We start from the raw sequence: 20040 nt of genomic DNA on the forward strand, positions 1-20040 counted from the left end.
AATCCAGAGCTAGAGCAAGGCAAGTCAATGACTTCCCAGTGACAGTCTCTGCTTGAAGACCTCCAGCAGGCAGCAGCCCTTCTAGATTGCCAGTTCCCATGCTGAACTCTTCTCAGGGGGAATTGTTCACCACCCTGGACATGGGAAGGCAGGATATCAAATGCAAAGAACAGTGACCCAAAGGCATGAAGAGTGGCCTGATGCCTTAGCCTAGTCCAACCTCATCAGAGCTTGCAAGTGAAGCCCAGTTGACCATAGTCAGTACTTAAGATGACAGACCACCAAAGAAGGCTGGGGTTGCTAGGCAAAGGCAAAACCACCTCTGGTCACCTTTTGTCTGGAAAACCCCACGGTCCTGGGGTTGGTGGCACACAATTATTCTTAAAGGCAATGTAGGTTTTACTTTTGTCCATTCAAAAAATAAACCTTTTCAGACACAAAAGTAGCATGCGTCTGTATTTTTACTTTAGAACTGAAAGCGTGTATTTGCCTTTGTACTATTTGCTTTTGTGGGCGCGCGTGACTGCCATGAAGGTTAAGATTAGAACTCTATAGCGTCCTCGAGTCCCACCACCACGACTAAGGCGTGCTATCGGAGAAGAGGCAATGTCAGCATTGCAAATTCTCAATCAACAACTTCCGCTTCGGCAAAAATAAATAAACTGGCGTTTACAGCTGGATTTTAAACCCCTTCGTCACGCCGCAAAACCGACTAACGCACTCCCGCTCTTGGGCAGATAGGGGGCACTCGCTCTCACTGCAGCCAGAAAAGGGGGAAGGAACAACAAGAGAGGAGGATAAAAATTAAAGCAAGGGAAACTTGGCGCATGCGCTAAGGCACGCGCACTTTTTTCCCTCGCTTTCTCCATTCTACCTAGCCCTTCGGAGGGAAAGGGCGCATGCTCCGGCGCTTTAACAGCGGCTCAACCGCTATTTAGGTTGCTTTCCAGTAGATGAGAGGAAGACGGGAAAGGAGGGGCCAGTGTAGTGTTGCTTTTACGGCAGACGTAAGTGAAGGCGTGGAGCTGGCGCGACAGAAGCACGAAGCGGAGGAGGTGGAGGAGGCGGCGGCCGCACTGGCGGAGGGGCTCCGGCTCTGCCCGTAAGGAGGGGAGGAGAGAGAATGGGTGTCTGAGAAGACCGGGGGGCGGTCTCTCCCCTTCGAAGGAGAGCGGCTGTTGAGGGGCGGGGTTTGATGAGGGGCGAAGGGTGATGACGGTTGGCCGTCGGCGGCTGTGGGGGAGGGGTGGCAGTCTGCCTGGAGTGGGGACGTAGTTTGAATTATGAGTATAGGCAGGAAGGGCATCTCGAAATATGCTGACCAAATGAGGTAGGGAGTGTGGAGTAATTCCGTTTACATAATTTTTTTTGGAGGGGGAGGGCAGTGGATGGTGTTCTTAGTAAAGTATTTCAGAGACTTCTTTTGCCATCCTTTCAACAAAGTATCCGTATAAAAGAGGCCCGTATTCTTTGCCCTATACTTCAGTTGAGGGGGAGGGGAGTTGAGAGTGATTTGCTTATGAGCATCTATTGTGAGATGCGCGGTCTGAACTGGAGACTTTGAGTGTTTTCACCCATGCTAAATAATGCAGTTTCAGTCCACTTCAGTGACCGTTTGTAAGTGGATTTTGCCATTTCACACTGTAAAAGCCAATTACAAAGTGCATTGAAAATGGACTGAAAGTGCGTTGTTTAGTGTGTGGGAAAGTGCCTTTCTGAATTGTCAGCTGCTCTCTCAGCTGCTGTGTTATGCCACTTTCTGATTCAGTGTTTGGAAGGGGAGAGAGTAGCAACAGTGGAGTATTTGGACTGAGGCAGTTTGGTTTGAGGTGCTAAGAAGGGCGATCTAAAGACAACTGTGGAATGGGGACGACTTAAATTCATTGTTAAAAATTGGCCTCCTTTCTACATGCAAAGCTGCTTGTTCTTTTAATTGCTTCAAATGAAATTGTGTATTATTGTAAACTGGCTGGCTTCTGTGTGGGTGGTAAAAGCTACGTAGTTAAACCATTTATATATAAAGGAAGGGTCTATACATCCTTGGGGAGATTTTCTAAGTATACAGCAAAATACAGTCTTGTAAATTAACCAGAGGAGAGAACCTCAGAAATCCATTGAGGACTAAGTATATTCTGGGAGGTGTGGACCAGTTGAGAAGAGCCGGGTGACCCTCTAAAGAAAAGGGAGGGGGTAGCAGCCTGCTTAAGTCCTTGAGAGGGAGGACTTGAAGCCTGGAGAGGGAGCTTTTAAGGGGATAGGTTTCCAGTTTTGTTCTTGCCCCCAGTGCTTTATTTATGGCTCATGGTTGTAGACTACTGTAGAAAAACAAAGATGAACAAACTTTTCAATATAACTTTTAAAAGCTTTGCCTGTCATACAAGAGCACAGAACTTATATTTACTTTAGATTTCTATCCTCTCCTCTCCTCAAGGATAACTTTTTTTTTTTAATTGGAATGTTTCCACTTCCAGAGAAAGACAGGTAGCAAAGAGAACGGAGAGACGTACCTCCTGGATGGTTTGAAATGAAGTTTGTGTTATGCATGTTGAGGGAGAAGGGAAGATGCTCGGTACCATTTCTTTTTGTTGGAAATAAACTTTTTATTGGATGGTGAGAAGAGAACAAAGCTTAAAGGCTACAACTTAAGCTTGTGTTTTGATTAGTTATACAGTGTAACAGCAATACACCTATTGCTGCAAGCCTCTTTGTTGTTTTGACTGTGACAGTATTATCAGTGCAGGTCAAATGGTAACCTTAAAATTGAAATGTGGCAGGATCATTTGATGCTGAGTGCAAAGTTGGTTAAGCATACAGATGTTCCTGAAGAAGAACCACATAGGGTGTAAAACAGGTTGTGGGACTGTCTTTGCTAAAGGGTCTTCCTGAATGGCAGTTCAAAATAGAAGGTGGATGATACAATGGCAGCCTCTGTGCTTTGGGATGAGATTGGGCTTCTTCCCTGAATGAGTCTGCATAAGGACCTCTGTGTCTAAGTGTCTTCTCTCCCTACCTCCAGACTGGCCGGTTCGAGCTGCGAGATGAGGCCACAGCAGCCACCTGTTGCTAGCAAGGTCTTTGTCCAGCGGGACTACAGTAGTGGCACCAGGTGCCAGTTCCAGACCAAGTTCCCTCCAGAACTGGAGAACCGGGTAAGTGATTGGTAGCTCTAATCAGCTTTGTTTATAGTTTGACATAGTGAAAAGAATTGAGCAGCACCAAAGCAATGCCAAACTTACTGTGGTGTTGCATATTCTTTCCTGATGCTATAGGGTTTTCTTGAGTGTTGTGGGTTCATGTGTGTGTTGGACTGGATGGGCCATTGGCCTGATCCAACATGGCTTCGCTTATGTTACATCCAGTAAAGTGCCGTTGTGGGGAGTGACGCAGCAAAGTGGTTGCATTCTTATGAGTGCAGGGCTTCTGGTGGAAATTGTTAGGAATCCCTAAACATCTGGTGTTTTAGCTGATCTCTTTTTGATGAACTGTAAACAATTATAAAGCCAATAATGTGTCTTCTGAGTTGTTTTTTTTAAAGCAGTGTATCTTATGTAGTTCTTCATTCTGGCAATGTTAAGACATGTGTGGCAAGTCCAAGAGAACATGTACAGTAAACCCTGAAGTCTTCAACTGTGACTCTGTCCATATCACAGCCCAACTGAAAGCAATAACTGAAATGGATACACTGTCAACTTCACAAGCAAGTCAGATTACCATAATCACGTAATTCCAGTAGTGAGGCAGGAAAACCGGCAATTTCTGGCAGGTCTGCAGACTCTAATTACATCATAGTTTATCACCTTTAAAGATTAAAATCCCTCCCCTGAATCTGTGAAACACACAAGCAAAAGGCTGGGGCTGTTGAAGGGGCTGTATGTTAAACTGATGTATACTGATTCTGTTTTCCCTGCACCAAATTTCATGGAGGGAAAAATCTTAAAGGTGTCATCCTATTCCAAAATTAGTGCTCTGCCTGTTGCCTTGAAACTACTATAGGTTTTCATCCTAGCAGGAATTAGGGGCAGCTAACAGTGCTCTGTGTTGTGGGTCCGTCAGGGCTCAGCAATAGTGAGGACTCCTTGGGAGAAGAGGACTCCTCAGGAGAAGAGGAGTCTCATGTAGTCAGCCCTCAGCAGAAGCTAACAAGCAGGAAGAGGAGCTGCAGGCTTGTTAGAGTTCACAGCCAATGGCTGGTACAGAGCCACCAAGACCCTCCAGCCCAGATTCAACACGTGAATCTCAGGTGGCTATTTCCAGCCCTCCAGTATCACCTACATCATCAGAGCATCACAGACAGAGGCCAAGATTAGCTATAGGAGAGATGATGAAGTGTGCACTTTCTGGCCCAATGCCAGCTGCTCGCTGATAGCAAAGGTTCACCATAGCTGTCCTCCCAAGGAACAAACATCTTTTAATTTCATGGCTATAGTCACCATCTGCAGTGATCTTTGATCCCAGAAATGTGAAGTCTGTCACTACTTCCATGTCTTCCCCTTCTATTTGCCAAGGTGTGATGGGGCCAGATGCCATGATCTTAGTTTTTTTGATGTTGAGTTTCAAGCCTACTTTTGTGCTCTCCTCTTTCACCCTCAACAAGAGGTTCTTTAGGTCCTCCTCACTTTCTGCCATTAGAGTAGTGTCGTCTGCATACCTGAGGTTGTTGATGTTTTCCCGGCAATCTTAATTCCGGCCTGTGCTTCTTCCAGGCCAGCATTCCGCATGATGTACTCTGCATATAAATTAAATAAGCCGGGTGACAATATACATCCTTGTTGAACTCCTTTTCCTATTCTAAACCAATCAGTTGTTCCATATCCTGTTCTGACAGTTGCTTCTTGACTCTTATACAGGTTTTTCAGGAGACATGTGAGGTGGTCTGGTACTCCCATCTCTTTAAGGACTTGCCGCAGTTTGTTGTGATCCACACAATCAAAGGCTTTAGCATAGTCAATGAAGCAGAAATAGACGTTTTTCTGATACTCCCATGCTTTCTCCATAATCCATCGAATGTTGGCAATTTGATCTCTAGTTCCTCTCTACCTTTTATATTTTATGTTTATTTATTGATTTTATTTTATATTATTTTATATAAAGTTATAAAATATGCCAAATAAGTTTTATATAAGGAAAAATTGTGAACATACCCAATATCAGAGCTGCAAAACTGCTCCACTGCGTGCTACCTTACCTCATGTCTTTTACCATCTCAGAAGCAGGAAGAATATTTTAAAAATAGAAAACATACATTTTGCAGTAAACAAAGTGTTACTTGGACAGGAATAGTCTCATAGAGTCACAGTAGGACTAAGAGCATTGAGCTCTTCAATAATGTATTGACACATACATTATAGCATATTAATGGTGAAGAATTATTAGACTTAAACAATATACTTGCCAGTATTATAAGTCTGCAGTATTCTCTAATGCTGTACATTGTCCTGCTTAAAAATATGTTTGTTAAGCATTCTGAATCAAAATCTTGTATTTAAAACCTTTCACTCTTTTGAAAACAATATATTTCAGTTTCCCCACAACTTTCAGTAACTTCCATTTTGGAAGTTATTGGGCTGAGGGCAGAAAAAACATTCCCCGTAATATTTCTTGTTCCACTCCTTCCCACACCTCCAGGACTTCACATCTCTATCCTGTGTTATTTTAGCAGGGAAATCTCATGTTCCACATGCTCACATTTTATTTGAAAAGTTTTTTTCCCATAACAATGGCTAGTGAGTTTTTTAATTGTGAAGTTCCCTTTCTGTTAAAAATGTGTACAAAGTCACTTACAGAAATAGAACAGCCACTCCCAAATGGGAGCAATGATAATGTTTTTGTATCTTGCAACAACTTCTGAGGTGCATAATAAAGGGTGGGGGGCATGCTAGGTACCAGATGAGAAATCCCTGTATGTGAGAGCTGGCCTTTGGGCCCCCAGTTGCCTATTCTTCCACTGAAAAAATCTGAAGATGTGCCAATACATATGACTCATATTAGTGGCACCTTAGGCTGTTGACTCTTCCTTGTGTGAACTATTAGTGCAGAAATTCTCAGGATGCCAAATGAAAGTGAAGACTTTGGATGTCTTTCTGCCATCTCTAGTGGATGTCAGTTCCTGTTTACAAGTTCACTGAACTAGTAGATCCTGCTGAACATTTGAGAGCAGGTAATAACTGGGTGAGTTGTTCTAGTGTCATGTTTGTGTGGGAGTCTTTTCATTACAAAGTCTGACTAATTCAACTGTCACATTACCTGCCTTCCAGAGTCTTGCTTCGGGGCGTGAGGAGACTGTTGCTTTAAGATTGTATTCAAAATTGTTGGCATGCTGGTTCAGATTCCTCATTAAATCTGTGCTGATTGTGAAAAGAAGTTATGGGATTTAGTAGAGTTTGGCTTGGCATCTGTGCCAAGCAAAACGATTTGAACACAGTTGCCGAAATACACTCTCATTTAAGTCTATAGTGAGTCTCCAGATGAGAAATTTTTCTGACCCATCTCTCACTATTTCAATGGGGAGACTTGGGTATATTGGGGAGATCTGTGGTTCACACTGATGATAAAGCTCAGCTGTGACCTGTGTAGCTTCAAACGTTCCCCAGAATTCTCTGTAATAAACACAGGGTTCTTGGTTGCAAAATGATATGGAATGGTTCCCTAGATGTAGAATATTGGGATTACAGTAATTGAAGTGTTTTGTCTTTACAGGTAAATCTGTTGGGCACTGCCCTGAGCCTGCTTGTGGGGTGGGTGGTATAAAAGCCTAATGTAGTAATAAAAAAATCTTTAATGCTAAGAGCAGTTATCTAGAATTGCACAGGTGTCTTTAATAGAATACTGATTATTATGATGTAATGCATATAAGGCAGGGGTGGCCAACGGTAGCTCGCCAGATGTTTTTTGCCTACAACTTCAATCAGCCCCAGCCAGCATGGGGAGGTGCATGTGTGTATGTGTACACACACATCATCCTCAGTCTTTCCTCTAAGGCAGGTCAGTATTATCCCCATCTTGTAGAACTGTGGTTGGTGGGGGGGGGGGGGTTTGCAGCTGAGAACAATGACTTTTCTAAGGCACCTAATGAATTAGTGGCTGAGATTAGATTTGAACTGGAGACTTCTTAGTTACATTCATGCAGCTTTTCCTCCAAGAAGTCCAAAACAACATCATAAAAAGCCTGAGAGGTGGGCTAAACTGAGAATGGCTTGACTCCTTGAGCCTGTGTATATTTACTGAGAAGTAAGTTCTTTCGAGTTCAGTGGAAAGTATGTCATGTGAATGAGCATAAGATTGCAGTCTGAGCCTAGGTTTCCAGTTCCAAGTACCACATGCCATCAGCTCAGAATTTAAACAAAGGGAAGGAGCTTTTGAAGCAACAGTGTGTTGTCATCCATAATTGTTGTGAAAATAATGAAACCCTCATTGTTGCTTAGTGAGGTCATCAGCCTCCCTTGCATTGGTATGTCTTCTGACTCCTGTTCTAATCAAGTGCTTCTTTGAGCCTCCTTATGTCTTTGGTCTCCAGTGCTCCTTAAGTTGCTGGCCAGCTAGTTTTCAACAAACATTAATGAGAGAACTTACTTGCTATATTGACTGCAGTGATAGATCAAAATAAGTACAGCTGTATTATGCACCCATAGCAGAATATTGCTTTAATGGTGGTAGTTGGTAGCTTAATTTTGAAGAGATTTTATTCTCCACTGGAAGGATATTGTGGTTCATACTGTCAAAATCTGCAAGTAGTTTGGAACATAAAAATTGTGAACTGTCAGTTACCCCTCCATGAGAAAGATGATTGAAATGATCTGAACAGCTAGTAAGCTATGTCAGTGGTGGACAGTGATGTCCGATTGTTTCATTCTTGGCACTATATGAATTTATGAACTTTGAAGGATTATAAAGAAATTTTTGCACAAGCACTTTATTGGATTGGATTACTGTGAGCTCATTGCCGATTGAAATCCATTTCATTGTCACAATGCTTGTTTGAATGAGAGACTTCTATATTGATTTAGTAAATATTATAAGTTGGAATATAGTTCAAGTATTGAATTTGTTATTTTTCACGGTCTTTTGGTTTTTGTGAGAGTCTTTTTCCATGATTCTTTTTTGGTTTCTGTTTCTAATTTTATTAACTGGCTTTCATCAACAGTAGCTGCATAATGTACCTTAAAGCGCTCTACTAAACCAGACTGTATTCTGCCAAAACCTGTAATTTAAGATTTTGTATAATCTACAGTCTGTGCTGAAACATTTCAGCCCTAAAGACACAAGTTTAACCCATTAGTCCTTTGCTGTGGAGGTTAAGGAACTGTCACTGTGTAGCAAACCATTTTGACAGAGAAGCTCTGCTGCATGTATTAACTTCTAAATTTGATGGCATTTTTCAGATTGACAGGCAGCAATTTGAAGAAACGGTGCGAACGCTAAACAATCTTTATGCAGAAGCAGAGAAGCTTGGGAGCCAATCTTATCTTGAAGGTTGCCTGGCATGTCTGACTGCCTACACTATATTCTTGTGCATTGAGACACATTATGAAAAGGTATGTTAGCTTTCCGTGGCCTCTTGAAAAGAAGGGAACACATGTGGCTGTTGAAGGTAGGAAGAAATTCTGAGCATAACCATATTAGTCTCTTTCAGTAGAGTCCAATGGCACATGAAAGACTAACTTTTTGCGTCACAGGCTGTTCTGAATGGTATCATTCTAGCTTCCTGACAATAGATAAGGGTGCTGTTCTTTCTAAGTTGTCTGTAAGAAATAGGACTTGATCAGCCTTCCAGGTCTGTGTGACTTCAGGTTGCCAAAAGGAGGTGCTTGCTGACAGAATGGTCCAAAATTTAAAAACCAGCAAACCCTGCACATACACATCAAGGCATGGAGAAGGCTTGGCTAGAACCCTTCTCATGGACATTAGTTTTCTTTTTATGTGTGCAGGAAAATAGAATCATGTGATCCCACACACACACACACACAATCTGAAGTGGTATAGCCCAGCTACAGCTTGACCACTTCGGGAATAAATTACGTAAAGGAAATAGGCCTTAAGTCCAAATCTGTTTACCTCTGTGAAGAGGCATAATAGAAGTGAAAGTCTAGTGTGGCTTGTGTCTATGCTGGCATGTTCAGTTACCATTCATGTTTTTCTTTATTAAGCTGCCACCCAAAGATACAAATAGCATTTATTGCATACAGCCAAAGACTTAATCAGACACAAATAACATAATAACTTAATTGTATTTTCATTAATGCTGACTTCCTACAGTAATTTTGTAGGGAGGAGGTTAGGACAACTTTTGTCCCCATTACCTAACTGTAAATGATGTGGCTTTTAATAAAAGAACTGGAAAAGGCCCAGTTGTCCTCTCAGAGAGGACTTGCCATAAATTAAAGCCATATTCACAAGTACCAGCAGCCAAAAGAGCCACACTGACATTGATTGATGTATCGATATATTAGTTGTTTTAATTATGTAAATTATTATTGTATTTTAATTCTGAATTTTATTGTTAGAACTTTTATGCTGTGAGCCACCCTGAGCCCGCTTTGGTGGGGTAGGGCGGGATATAAATCAAATCAAATAAATAAATAAAAAAACATGATTATTGCATGCCCTGTCCCCCACCTAACATGTACAATAATATAAGATACCTAATAATATTGTAACTATACTTTGATATGTAGGATGGCCACTTCCCACCACTGTTGAACCTTAGCCAGCCCTTGTGTATCTGGAGAGAGGGGAAGATCTTCCGTCTTGCCCTTCTCATTAGCATAAGACACAGCAGGTCCTGTGGTAGTTTTACTGTCTCTTCTCTGCAGCCAGGTTACTATCCTCCTGGAAGTTGCCCTGTGCTGAGATGAGAACCCAGAGGTTGCAGAGAAAAGGGGACCGTTGGAGAGGACTGATCCTTTACTTCTGCCCCTGGAGCAAAGCCCACAGCTCAGGGGGGATCTCAGCTTATCTAGGAGTGGCTGTTCTAAGGTGGTAACTGCCTGCCAATAAGAAGATGAAGAAGAAGATATTGGATTTATATCCCGCCCTCCACTCCGAAGAGTCTCAGAGCGGTTCACAATCTCCTTTACCTTCCTCCCCCACAACAGACACCCTGTGAGGTGGGTGGGGCTGGAGAGGGCTCTCACAGCAGCTGCCCTTTCAAGGACAACCTCTGCCAGAGCTATGGCTGACCCAAGGCCATGCTAGCAGGTGCAAGTGGAGGAGTGGGGAATCAAACCCGGTTCTCCCAGATAAGAGTCCGCACACTTAACCACTACACCAAACTGGCTCTCAATAACGGGCCCTGTTGGGCAATGACCCTCCTCACTTTTCTGATACATGGGAATGGTGTCATATTGGGCAAGAGCTACAGGTATCCTCTCTGACCCACATGTGGCTCCTGAGCTATTAATTATCACTGTCTTAAAGCATCAAAATGACTTTTCAACAACTTCTTGACATTCTACAAGAAGGAAGGCCATCAACAATGGACTGAGCTGATTCTCCCCTATTTCATTTATTTCCATTGGGTTGTGCTCCATATCTGTACACAGTGGTGAGAAAATTTTGTCTGCAGCTGCCACAGAGCTACTCCAGTATCCCAGGGCTTAGAATTATTACTACTTGGAGCAAGGGACTGCCCTGTTTTACTTGCCAGCCATTCACATATACCAGACAACTCCTTCACAGCAGTAAAGAGTACTCCTGTCAGAAACTCCCCTCATGTTGTATTTCTTCCTATTTTCAACATCATACAGGGGTTCTCTCTCTCCTCAATGGAAATGTTTTTCTTGGCTTTTCCATAACAGCATTAGCTAGAGTTGTTCCTGCTTGCCAGCTGGCTATCTAATAATTTACTTTCCTGGATAACTTTAATAAAAAGATGGATGGAAAAAAATCTACCTAAGACCATTTTCTTGGCTTTAAAGTTGCTATCTAAATGTTGGGCATACAGCTGACTTCAGAAGTAAAAGATCTTTACTTTTCTAATAAATCATTCTCCCATATACAGTCAATTTCACATTCTGTTCCTGATTTGTGCAGTCTGAGTCTGATGCCAATTCCATACTACTCAAAGAGCTTAAAAACAGTGCTTTTATAGAGAAGAGATACTCTGCTTTCATGGAGAAGAGGTACTTGGAGTCTAGCAGATATATGTTGTCTTAAAACACTTTGCAAAGGTCATACTTATGTGCAATTTCTTCTGTGAATTAATAGTCTCTTACTGCTACTTCAGAATACAGTGATGAATTTTATGTGCAGTAAAGTTATGTGAATAAACTTGGCCTATCCTCCCATAAAAAGCAACTTTTCTGATATTCTTTTGACAATAAATATGAAATACATTATTCACTTCAATGCTTAAACGTGTTAGCTGGATCAAACTGCCTAAAATTATTTAGATATCTGCTTGAGTCGAAAAGTTTTCTTATATTCCAGTTTTAAAAGTTGGGTGTAGGTAATAAGAATAATTAGTATTTGTGCGGTGTTTTCCCTAAGTATTCAGAGTACCCTAACATTCATTATTTCAGTTATCCATCCATAACATTAGGAATTGTGAGGTATATTTGGCTGAAATGAGCTTCATTGCTCTCGCTGTTTCTACACCTTTAAGAGCATGGGTACAGATCTCTGAAACAAAAGTTATTTAGTTGCATATTAATGTTGCTTGAACTGAGATAAAACACTGACTTCTCTGATAAGCTAGAAAGGGGACAAACTACTTTTGAAAATGTATAATAGTCACTTTAGTGTTTGTCCTTTCAGGCTGTTTGATATACTTCACAATGATAGTATGCTGGACTTGTTCAAAGTCAGTTTCACCTGAGAAACTGGATGTTGCAAAACAAAATTCAGTTTGTGATGGGCATAAGGCTGGTTAAATAGAGGCTAACACCATTTTCCTGCAGGGTGCCAAGGTTGAAAAATAAAAGTTTAACTAATTAGCCATAACGTTCTTGCACCGACTCCATTCAAACAGTTTGCTTTTCCCCTAGTATCTGGAACTGTTACACTTTAATCTGAGAGGGAAGGTAACCTAGGTTTATACAGGAGTCCACATTAGGATATCATGATTACTTGGGATTTCTGCTTTCCATCTCAACATGGTGAGGAAGGGCATATCGCACAGACCGCACATATAATCAGATTCATGGTCTTTATAAATAGATTTATTTGTGACATATGAATGCAGCATTTTTGGACAGTGTACTAAATCTATTACCAGCATGGGTCAGTGAATACAGCCTTAAGGCCTGTATCTGTTAAAACCAAATACTATAATTACAATTTGATGATTTATACAGAGTTGTCGCACAGCAGGAGATCAGGAAGGGCCTTCTACTGGCTCCCACCACGCTGGTAGGGGTCTGCCTGGGAGGGCCCCAGAGCACCCACCCAACCTCTGTGTCTTCCTTATTAACAGATACCTTTTAACCGTGACCAGAGACATGAGGACCCAGGCAGTTCAACAATAACAACAGATTTATTATAAGTGCTCAAACAATAAGTGGGTAGTAAAGACTTTTAGTGCAACAGTGAATGTGGAAAAACAGTAAAGGTTGGTACAAAATGAACAAGAAAAGCCCTAACGTGACTAGATACACATTCCCTTCTCTAAGTCAAACCAGTTCACTCACCCTCCCTGAATGAGGAATATCTCTACAGCTGCAACCGCCTCCAGCCTCAGCAGAGAGAACAACTTCCCTTTCCAGCCAAGCCTATTTATGCTTTCCTCCCAGGTCCCATGCCTCTTGGGCTAGTTTTCCCTCCAAAAACTCTGCTACCTAATCAGAGGGATGGAAGGGATCCTGGGAGATGTAGGCCCACTAGAAACTCCTAGGCAGGCTTCTCCTTGCCCTCTAGGCTGCAGTATGCCTCAGATCATGACAAGAGCCATCAGTGTAAGGGTGATGGATATACATAAGCAATATACATATCTGCCTTTGAAGAGCTCGCAGTCTAAAATTTAACAATAGTAACAAGAAATTTTCTTGACCAGTTGCTACCTTGCATGTCTGTTTTCCTCAATTATAAAATGGGAATGATACAACTAAAGCATGGTGTGTTATAATGCACTTAGAAAAATGAGGCTTTGATAAGCAGGAGGGCATCTCATTTTCCTCTCCCCTGCTGCCACTTCTCTCCCTTTGCTGAAAGCCTTTGTAGCCTCTTTCCTTTTCCTGCTTCCTTCTTTCATTCCCACTCACCAGCCATCTTATCTTTAACTGGCAATACCGATGTGCTTGCTTAGCAATGGCCACAGAGGCCATTTCTTTCTTAAACATACCAGTGCTACTTTCATTATTTTGGGGGGAGCAGGATTTAAGCCCTTGGTATAATTATGTTTCAGTTGCAGATTTCTTTCTAAACCTGTGGCTTTTTTTAGGTTTGTAGAAAGATCTGTCTTGTCCATTCATAGCTCTGGTCTCTGGATTTAAATATACATAGATTTGGCAGTGTTGAGACTTAGATATATTGATGATGATGGAACTGATGCAAATACTATACAGCTTTTCTTTTCTTTTTCCTTTTTCCAGGTTCTAAAGAAAATTGCCAAGTACATTCAGGAACAAAATGAAAAGATTTATGCCCCACAGGGACTCCTCCTGACTGACCCAATTGAGAGAGGACTAAGAGTTGTATCTTTTTTCAGTAGTTCCTTGATCTTTATGTATTGTCCTCAGAAATGTGTCTTCAAGGTTCTAAAAAAGACCAAACTGCTAAAACAAATGATGCAGTTCTCCTGAAGTATAACACATCAGGGTTAAAGATGGGTAGCCATGTTAGTCTGTCTTAAGCAGTAAAAACAGCAGGAGCCCAGTACCACCTTAAAGACTAACAAAATTTGTGGCAGGGTTTGAACATTCATGAGTCACTGCTCAGTTAGCTATGACTCATGAAAACTCATGCCCTGCCACAAATTTTGTTAGTCTTTAAGGTTTTACTGGAAGCTTGCTCTTGTCTACTACATTAGGGTAAAATTATTTCAGTTCAGATTTATGTATAAAGATTGTATTAGTCTTCAAGGGACAACTCAGGTGCCAAGTTAATTTTCCAATAGAAATGACAACTGTTTTTCAAAAAGTGGGGGGAGGGATGCTTCAGATCCGTTGGCTAGCTGGATAGAGGAAGATGTTCTGTGCATAGTGGACATCATTGCCTGCCAGTGCATTTCAGCAGAGTCTGAGCAATGAAATAATCTCTTCATTGCAAGAATTGCTTAGTCTAGTTGTTCAAAAAAGTGTGCAGATTAAGCAGAGGTTTTCCTTCTGTCAGTTGAAGAACAAAACCAGACAAAATCCTGTGTTGTATTATAGGTCCTCCTCTGTTCTTCATGGCTGTGTGTGGAGTTGGATTGATTGCTTTAATTTATACCCTGCCCTATCCCAGGGGTGGGCTTAGGGCAGCTTATAACATAAAACTATAATGTGTTTACTGCTTATGATGAGCCTCCAGAGCCTGATAAATACATGGATTTAGTCCTGTTGAAAGTCAATCTGAAACAGGAGCTCTTTCTTTCCTGGGAATGAGGTGAAATGCATGCTAGTTCTTAAGTGTTCCCCACTCTTCTCTGCCTGTAAGGAACTGTAGATTTCAGCAATGTTGCTCCCTTCAGGAATCCAAGAGCATAGCATGTTAGCTGGCTATTAGAAACAAGGATTATCCCTTAACTAGGTGTGTGTTATAATAAGACCCTTCTCTTTTATCTTGCTCTTTTTTTACTGCTGACTCCTCTGCAGTCTATTTCTTTAACAACCCTACAATGCAGATTGAAATTACCATTTATGAAGACAGAGGTGTGAGTAGTGGAAGATAAGTCTGAGGCATCCAAGGTAAATATTTGCAGGTGGAGCTAATATGTATAGTACTTTGATGTATCTCACATGGCCCTATATGAAAAATTATTTCAATTCAGTTTTTAATCTGCTAAATCCTAAAGTTGTATTTTAACAGTGTATGAGGGAGCAGGATTTTACAGAGTTTGGGGATGGACAGATTGTATCCTTCTTGTAAAGTACTGAGAGCCTCTAATGCATTTAGTGTCATCTCAGTGTAAAAACTATTCCTGATATATGGCAAAAGGTAGGTGCAATATATAAAAGATGCTGGTGGGAACTAGAAGTGAGAGCCATAGGAAACCCTTTGTGATACAAACTGTGGAATCAAAACACTGCTCCTATCCCTGATTTCTCTGCGTGTATCAAAGGGTATAGCTGGCTGCCAAGACCTCTGGTCTGCCCTACATGGGCTAAATAGTTACCTTAAATATTTTCTCCATGATATTATTTTCTGGCTTGGGAACCTAATGGAAGATGTATGCAAAAGTAGGAAAACTCCAGATCCCCTTTGCTTTCTCTACATTAAAGGCTATCATTGCCATTTCATTGCTTTTATTTAATAACGTCAGAGGCCAGTCCTGCTTAAATTGGGTGGCTCTGCAAGCAATCTGTGTCCAAAATATTCTTGAGTTCCCAGGAGGAGAATATTTGCTTATGGCTGTCCTTGGCACCAGCATGAGTCTTTTGGGTGAATTCAGAGCAGCTTATAGTGAAAAAAAATCTCATTAGCTGATGTCCAGCCAATCTATTAACACTCAGGAGGAAGATGGCATATTATGGGCTGCTGTTTTCAATAGTTCAAATGCATTTTTCCATCTTGCAGCCACATCTGTTTGGCACAATCCATTAGATATGACTCATTTATCAGCTGCTAGTGGTAATGTTTTCTGGGAATTTTGAGCAATTACACACATGAAGCGCCTACACTGTTGATGTTCAAACAACCATGAAATGCCTGAACTGGAGGGAGGTGGACTGATGCTAAACTTCTGGAGGGCTTAATTAATTGCACATATATTTTAGTTCAGTGTAGCATTCTAAAGATCTTGAAAAAGTTAGTGTTAAGGGAAGAGAAGCCTTGTAAACTCTCTGGCTTCCAAAGCCTGCTCCCTCCTGTTTGGAAGCTGTTGAGGAAGTTCATGTTGAATAATATAGTGTGGGTACCCAAGCATGAGGGGGAATGGGCTTTCCAGGCTCTTTGGGGATCTTAGCATCTTGTAACTTGTCTCAGTAGTTTTCTGTAATGAATCACTTATAATAGATGTTGGACATCCAAATGGAGTTTGGAGAACTGTTTATCAAATTGATGTAGAATTGATTTATGGATACAAGCTTTGTTGGGTAGCTCTCTTAAACTGAGGCTTTACTTGTAATTTAAGGTAAGGTGAGATGGTTGACATCTGTGTTCTTGGAGAGAGGCTACTCTATTATCTATTGATTAGCTCAAAGGCAGAATGAATTATAACAAAGCTGGCAGGACTTCATAAGTACAAAGCATATGCTTGTGGGTGATGGTATAGGGGCAGGGATTAGGAGTTGGGGAAGCTCTTCAATCTTTGGCAGAGTTCCATGACTTACAGCAACAACATGGAGAGAGAAATCTTTACTGGCTTACAGAGTGAGCTTATGAGAACATTAGCCACGTCCTTATATAAGAAGGTATTGATGGAACTTGGCTCAAGTAGTGTGACAGCTGGTTGCAGAAGCCAGAAATGTTCTTATTTTTAGGCTTCAATAAAGGGTAAAACTTCTCAAGAGACGGCATTGAGCCATGGTCTTTATTGCCACATTTTACCCTAATCCAAGGGAGACATACCTATGGCCCACCCAGGTCTTTAATCTGACCAGGTGAATGGGGCTCTCTTCTTTCTCCCCTCCCCTGCTTATCCTTGCTGTTCTGAGCTTGAGGTGCCTCTGAGAACAGAGAGCACAGGATGGGGCTGCCTCTGAGAACAGAAATCAGAAGGCAGAGCTGCCAAACTTCCCAGTCACTTGCTCCCAGCCTCTGTAACCCTCCTCACAAGTAGGGGCTGAGGGGGGGGCAATATTTATCAGCTGTTGTGATCCTTGTGCTTTTTTATTTTAAAAATTGTTTTACAAAATCCCACTATTCCCCCACCTTTCCAATTCAGGCAGGCACCTTTTAAGGGGAGGGAGAGTTTGGAACCAGCCATAGTTAAAATATAGAGTTCTTCAAACCCAAGGAATTCCAGTTGTGCAGAGAAATATTAAACACCCGCCCTCTAATGTAGAACTTCAATGCAATAACAGCAGAACAAGTGCTGAAGGGGACAACCAAAGTTATTACCTCAAACCACCCTGTAAAAAAAAAACACCCTGAGACCCTGGAGAGCCACTGCCGCTCTGAGTAGACCTGGGGGGAGAGGGGGGGGGAAGCTTGCAATGCTCAGCCATTTCATGTTTTTCCCTTGGATCCTAGGCTCAGACCATTTATATTTTTAGTTTATTTTTTTAAAGGTGGGGGGAGGCTTGGGACCAACCACAGTTAAAATATAGAATTCAACAGACTCCAGGAGCTCCAGTTTTGCAGATAAATATTAGTTTTTAACACCCATCCTCCTAATGTGGGGCTGCAATGGAATAATTGTGTTTGTGTCCTTTATAAAGTTTATGGCTACACTACTTGGCATTACATTTTACAACGCACATGGTTGGGCCTGTCAAAGTTTCATTTATGTCAGATCTGGCTCTCATAACAAATGAGTTTGACACCCCTGCCCTAATTGTTCTACAAATGTACAATTGGAGGGGGTTGGCTAGTGTTGTTACTGAAGGTAGACAGGGTCACTTTTGAAGAAGCAGGCTTCTACTGATTTGTAAAATAGACCCCTATACTGGTCACTACTGGAAGCACTTTTGATCAGTGGATATGTTGCCTTCTACTTTTCTGAGAGTCTGGGAAAGAGTTGGTTTAAAAGTGCACAGCACACTTTGAATCATCTATTAGTCCTGTATTTTTCTTTTCTTTTTTAGGGTCCAGTATGTTCCAGAAAGTTCCCTTACTTCAGCTCTTAATGCATCATTCCTCTCTGCCACCGCCAAATCTATGGTGCCATCTACCACATGGACTAACTTCTTGAAATCCTGCTCCCTTAGAAGCTACATGCTGGCCAGCCCAGCATCCATTTTGTGTCATCATGGTAAGCCTTAAGTGGTGATGTTGTCCAAATCACTAGACTTCTCCTTGGAAGCCAGCAGCTCTGATCAATCTGTGTGGAATCTATAAAGAATCTCCTGAGAACAGTGTGGTTTTGAGGGTTCTTTTGTCTGCTGCATTCACAATGTGGCAGCTGCAAACCGCCTAAGCAACTGAGCTTCTGAAAATGCAGCTTCACTCACTTGAGCCTCAGGATGGTGTACCTCCAGTTGTTCAAAATGACTCAAGACAAAGGAGTTGAAGGTTGGCAAGAAAAAAAAAACTATTGGAAAGGGCTACCTTAATGCTTATGTAAGAGCTGGTGTAATCTGTGGAACACTTGAGCCTCTTGCTTCATCTTTCCAGACCTGAGAGTGCAGACCGTCCATTGCTTCTTTTGTTAGATGTGAGGATGTGCAATGACTAAAATGGATGCTGTACCAGTAAACGTAACCATCCCTGCTCTCCACTCCTTCTCAGTGTTGAATGTGTAAAATAGGTAATACATGGCTTTCTCAACTTTGTTATAAGTTCAGTTCTTAGGGCAAGCTGGTAGCTCAACTACGAATGGTGTTCTGATAGCACTTCATCTCTTCCCACAAACTTCTGAATAGTACATCTCTGCAGTATATGGTAGTACTTCCACTTGAGTTCAACATTCCTCCAGAAATGCTTGTGAAAACGTATGGAACATTAGTCTTTGAAGTAAATACCTTCTGCTAAATCGAGTTGGTTTGATAAATTTTGTGCTTTTTTTGTTAATTCCTTCTTTCTGGTCGCTTTGGTGTATATGCTTGAGTAGAAGCTAGCAGATTCACTCTGCTGCTTGGAATCACTTTTTCTTCCCATGCCCAGGTACTTAACAGACTTAGCAAACAAGAAAACTTTCAAAACAGAATATTTGACCTATGAGTGATAGAAGAGATGCCAATATCAAGATCTTCAAGCTGATTATTCTTCAATTCTGCTCCTTGACAATTTCTTTACTTTCCCTTCTAGAAATCTGTTCAATATTTTCATTGTAAAATACTTGTTTTTCTAATCAGTAACAGTGTTTTGCCTTTTGCACCCGTTACAGTTGTTTTTTCCAGAAACTAATTAATGGATTAGTAATGTTTTTCTTAAATAAACTGTCATTTACTATCAGCGACTTGAATGCAGCAATTTCTTTTTTCCACAATTGAAAATGACATTTTGTGGGAATTTATAATATCCTCTACAAATTAAGCTGGGGTACAGGATTGGAATCCTGATTTTGTTTCTTGTAACAGGTTGTGTAACTTGCATACATATTGGACGGGACTATTTTGCATCCTCGGACTCTCACAGGATTGCCAACTGAGTTGAGAAATTCCTGAGGATTTGGTGGTGCAGACCAGGGAGGGTGGGATCTCTCAGTGGTATATAATGCCATGGAGTCCACCCTCCAAAACTGCCATTTTCTCTCAGGGAACTGGTGATTATAATCTGAAGATCAGTTGTAATTTCTAGGGATATCCAGGCCCCACCTGGAGGTTGGGAACTAGGAATATTTGCCCAGGATTCTGTGCAGGGGACAGTAATAGTGTGTATGCATCACACCATACAAAACTGAAAGCTATCAACTCACCTGGCAGAGTTACTCAGCACAGAGTATTTAACATTGAAGCCATAATTCAGCAGCAAGTGAAACTGTGTATGACTTAAGTCTATAAAACAATCATGCTGCATATGAACAGTATGCTGGTAAAAGAACTTTGTTACCTGTTAATGCTAACTTTCCCCAGGAAGGAATTCTTAAACATGTAGTCAGATGTGAAACCTCATAGATCCAGGTGGGTAGCCATGTTGGTCTGAAGTAATACAGCAAAGTTAGTCCAATGGCACCTTTAAGACCAACAAAGTTTTATTCAAGGTATGAGCTTTTGTGTGCATGCACATTCCTCAGGTACACAGAAATGGAAGATAACCATTCAAACTTAGGGACAGAGGCTGAACAGCAAATTAGCATCTGTATCTAAGGACATGGGCATGTACACAAAAGTTATTACTTTGAATAAAACCGGAGCCATCCCTGTG

General features: G+C 41.5%; 1 protein-coding gene across 1 annotated transcript; it reads left to right on the plus strand.

The window, feature by feature from the left end:
- The first annotated feature begins 845 nt into the window (after positions 1 to 845).
- On the plus strand, positions 846 to 19128 carry GOLGA7 (golgin A7). Its single transcript, XM_060250742.1, has 6 exons — positions 846 to 1102; positions 3017 to 3149; positions 8379 to 8531; positions 13524 to 13625; positions 14756 to 14819; positions 17820 to 19128. The coding sequence occupies exons 1-5, from the start codon at positions 954 to 956 to the stop codon at positions 14801 to 14803; spliced, it is 585 nt and encodes a 194-aa protein (XP_060106725.1). The 5' UTR covers positions 846 to 953; the 3' UTR covers positions 14804 to 14819; positions 17820 to 19128.
- Positions 19129 to 20040: the final 912 nt, after the last annotated feature.

Source organism: Heteronotia binoei, chromosome 12, assembly GCF_032191835.1.
Source record: "Heteronotia binoei isolate CCM8104 ecotype False Entrance Well chromosome 12, APGP_CSIRO_Hbin_v1, whole genome shotgun sequence".
Classification (NCBI taxonomy): domain Eukaryota; kingdom Metazoa; phylum Chordata; class Lepidosauria; order Squamata; family Gekkonidae; genus Heteronotia; species Heteronotia binoei.

Excerpts from the sequence above, each read along its gene's own strand:
- GOLGA7 (XM_060250742.1), top strand. The coding sequence starts at position 954 with ATGAGAGGAAGACGGGAAAGGAGGGGCCAGTGTAGTGTTGCTTTTACG. Across the intron at positions 1,103-3,016 it reads GAGGGGCTCCGGCTCTGCCC|ACTGGCCGGTTCGAGCTGCG; the intron begins GTAAGGAGGGGA and ends CCCTACCTCCAG. Across the intron at positions 13,626-14,755 it reads TTGAGAGAGGACTAAGAGTT|ATTGAAATTACCATTTATGA; the intron begins GTATCTTTTTTC and ends CCTACAATGCAG.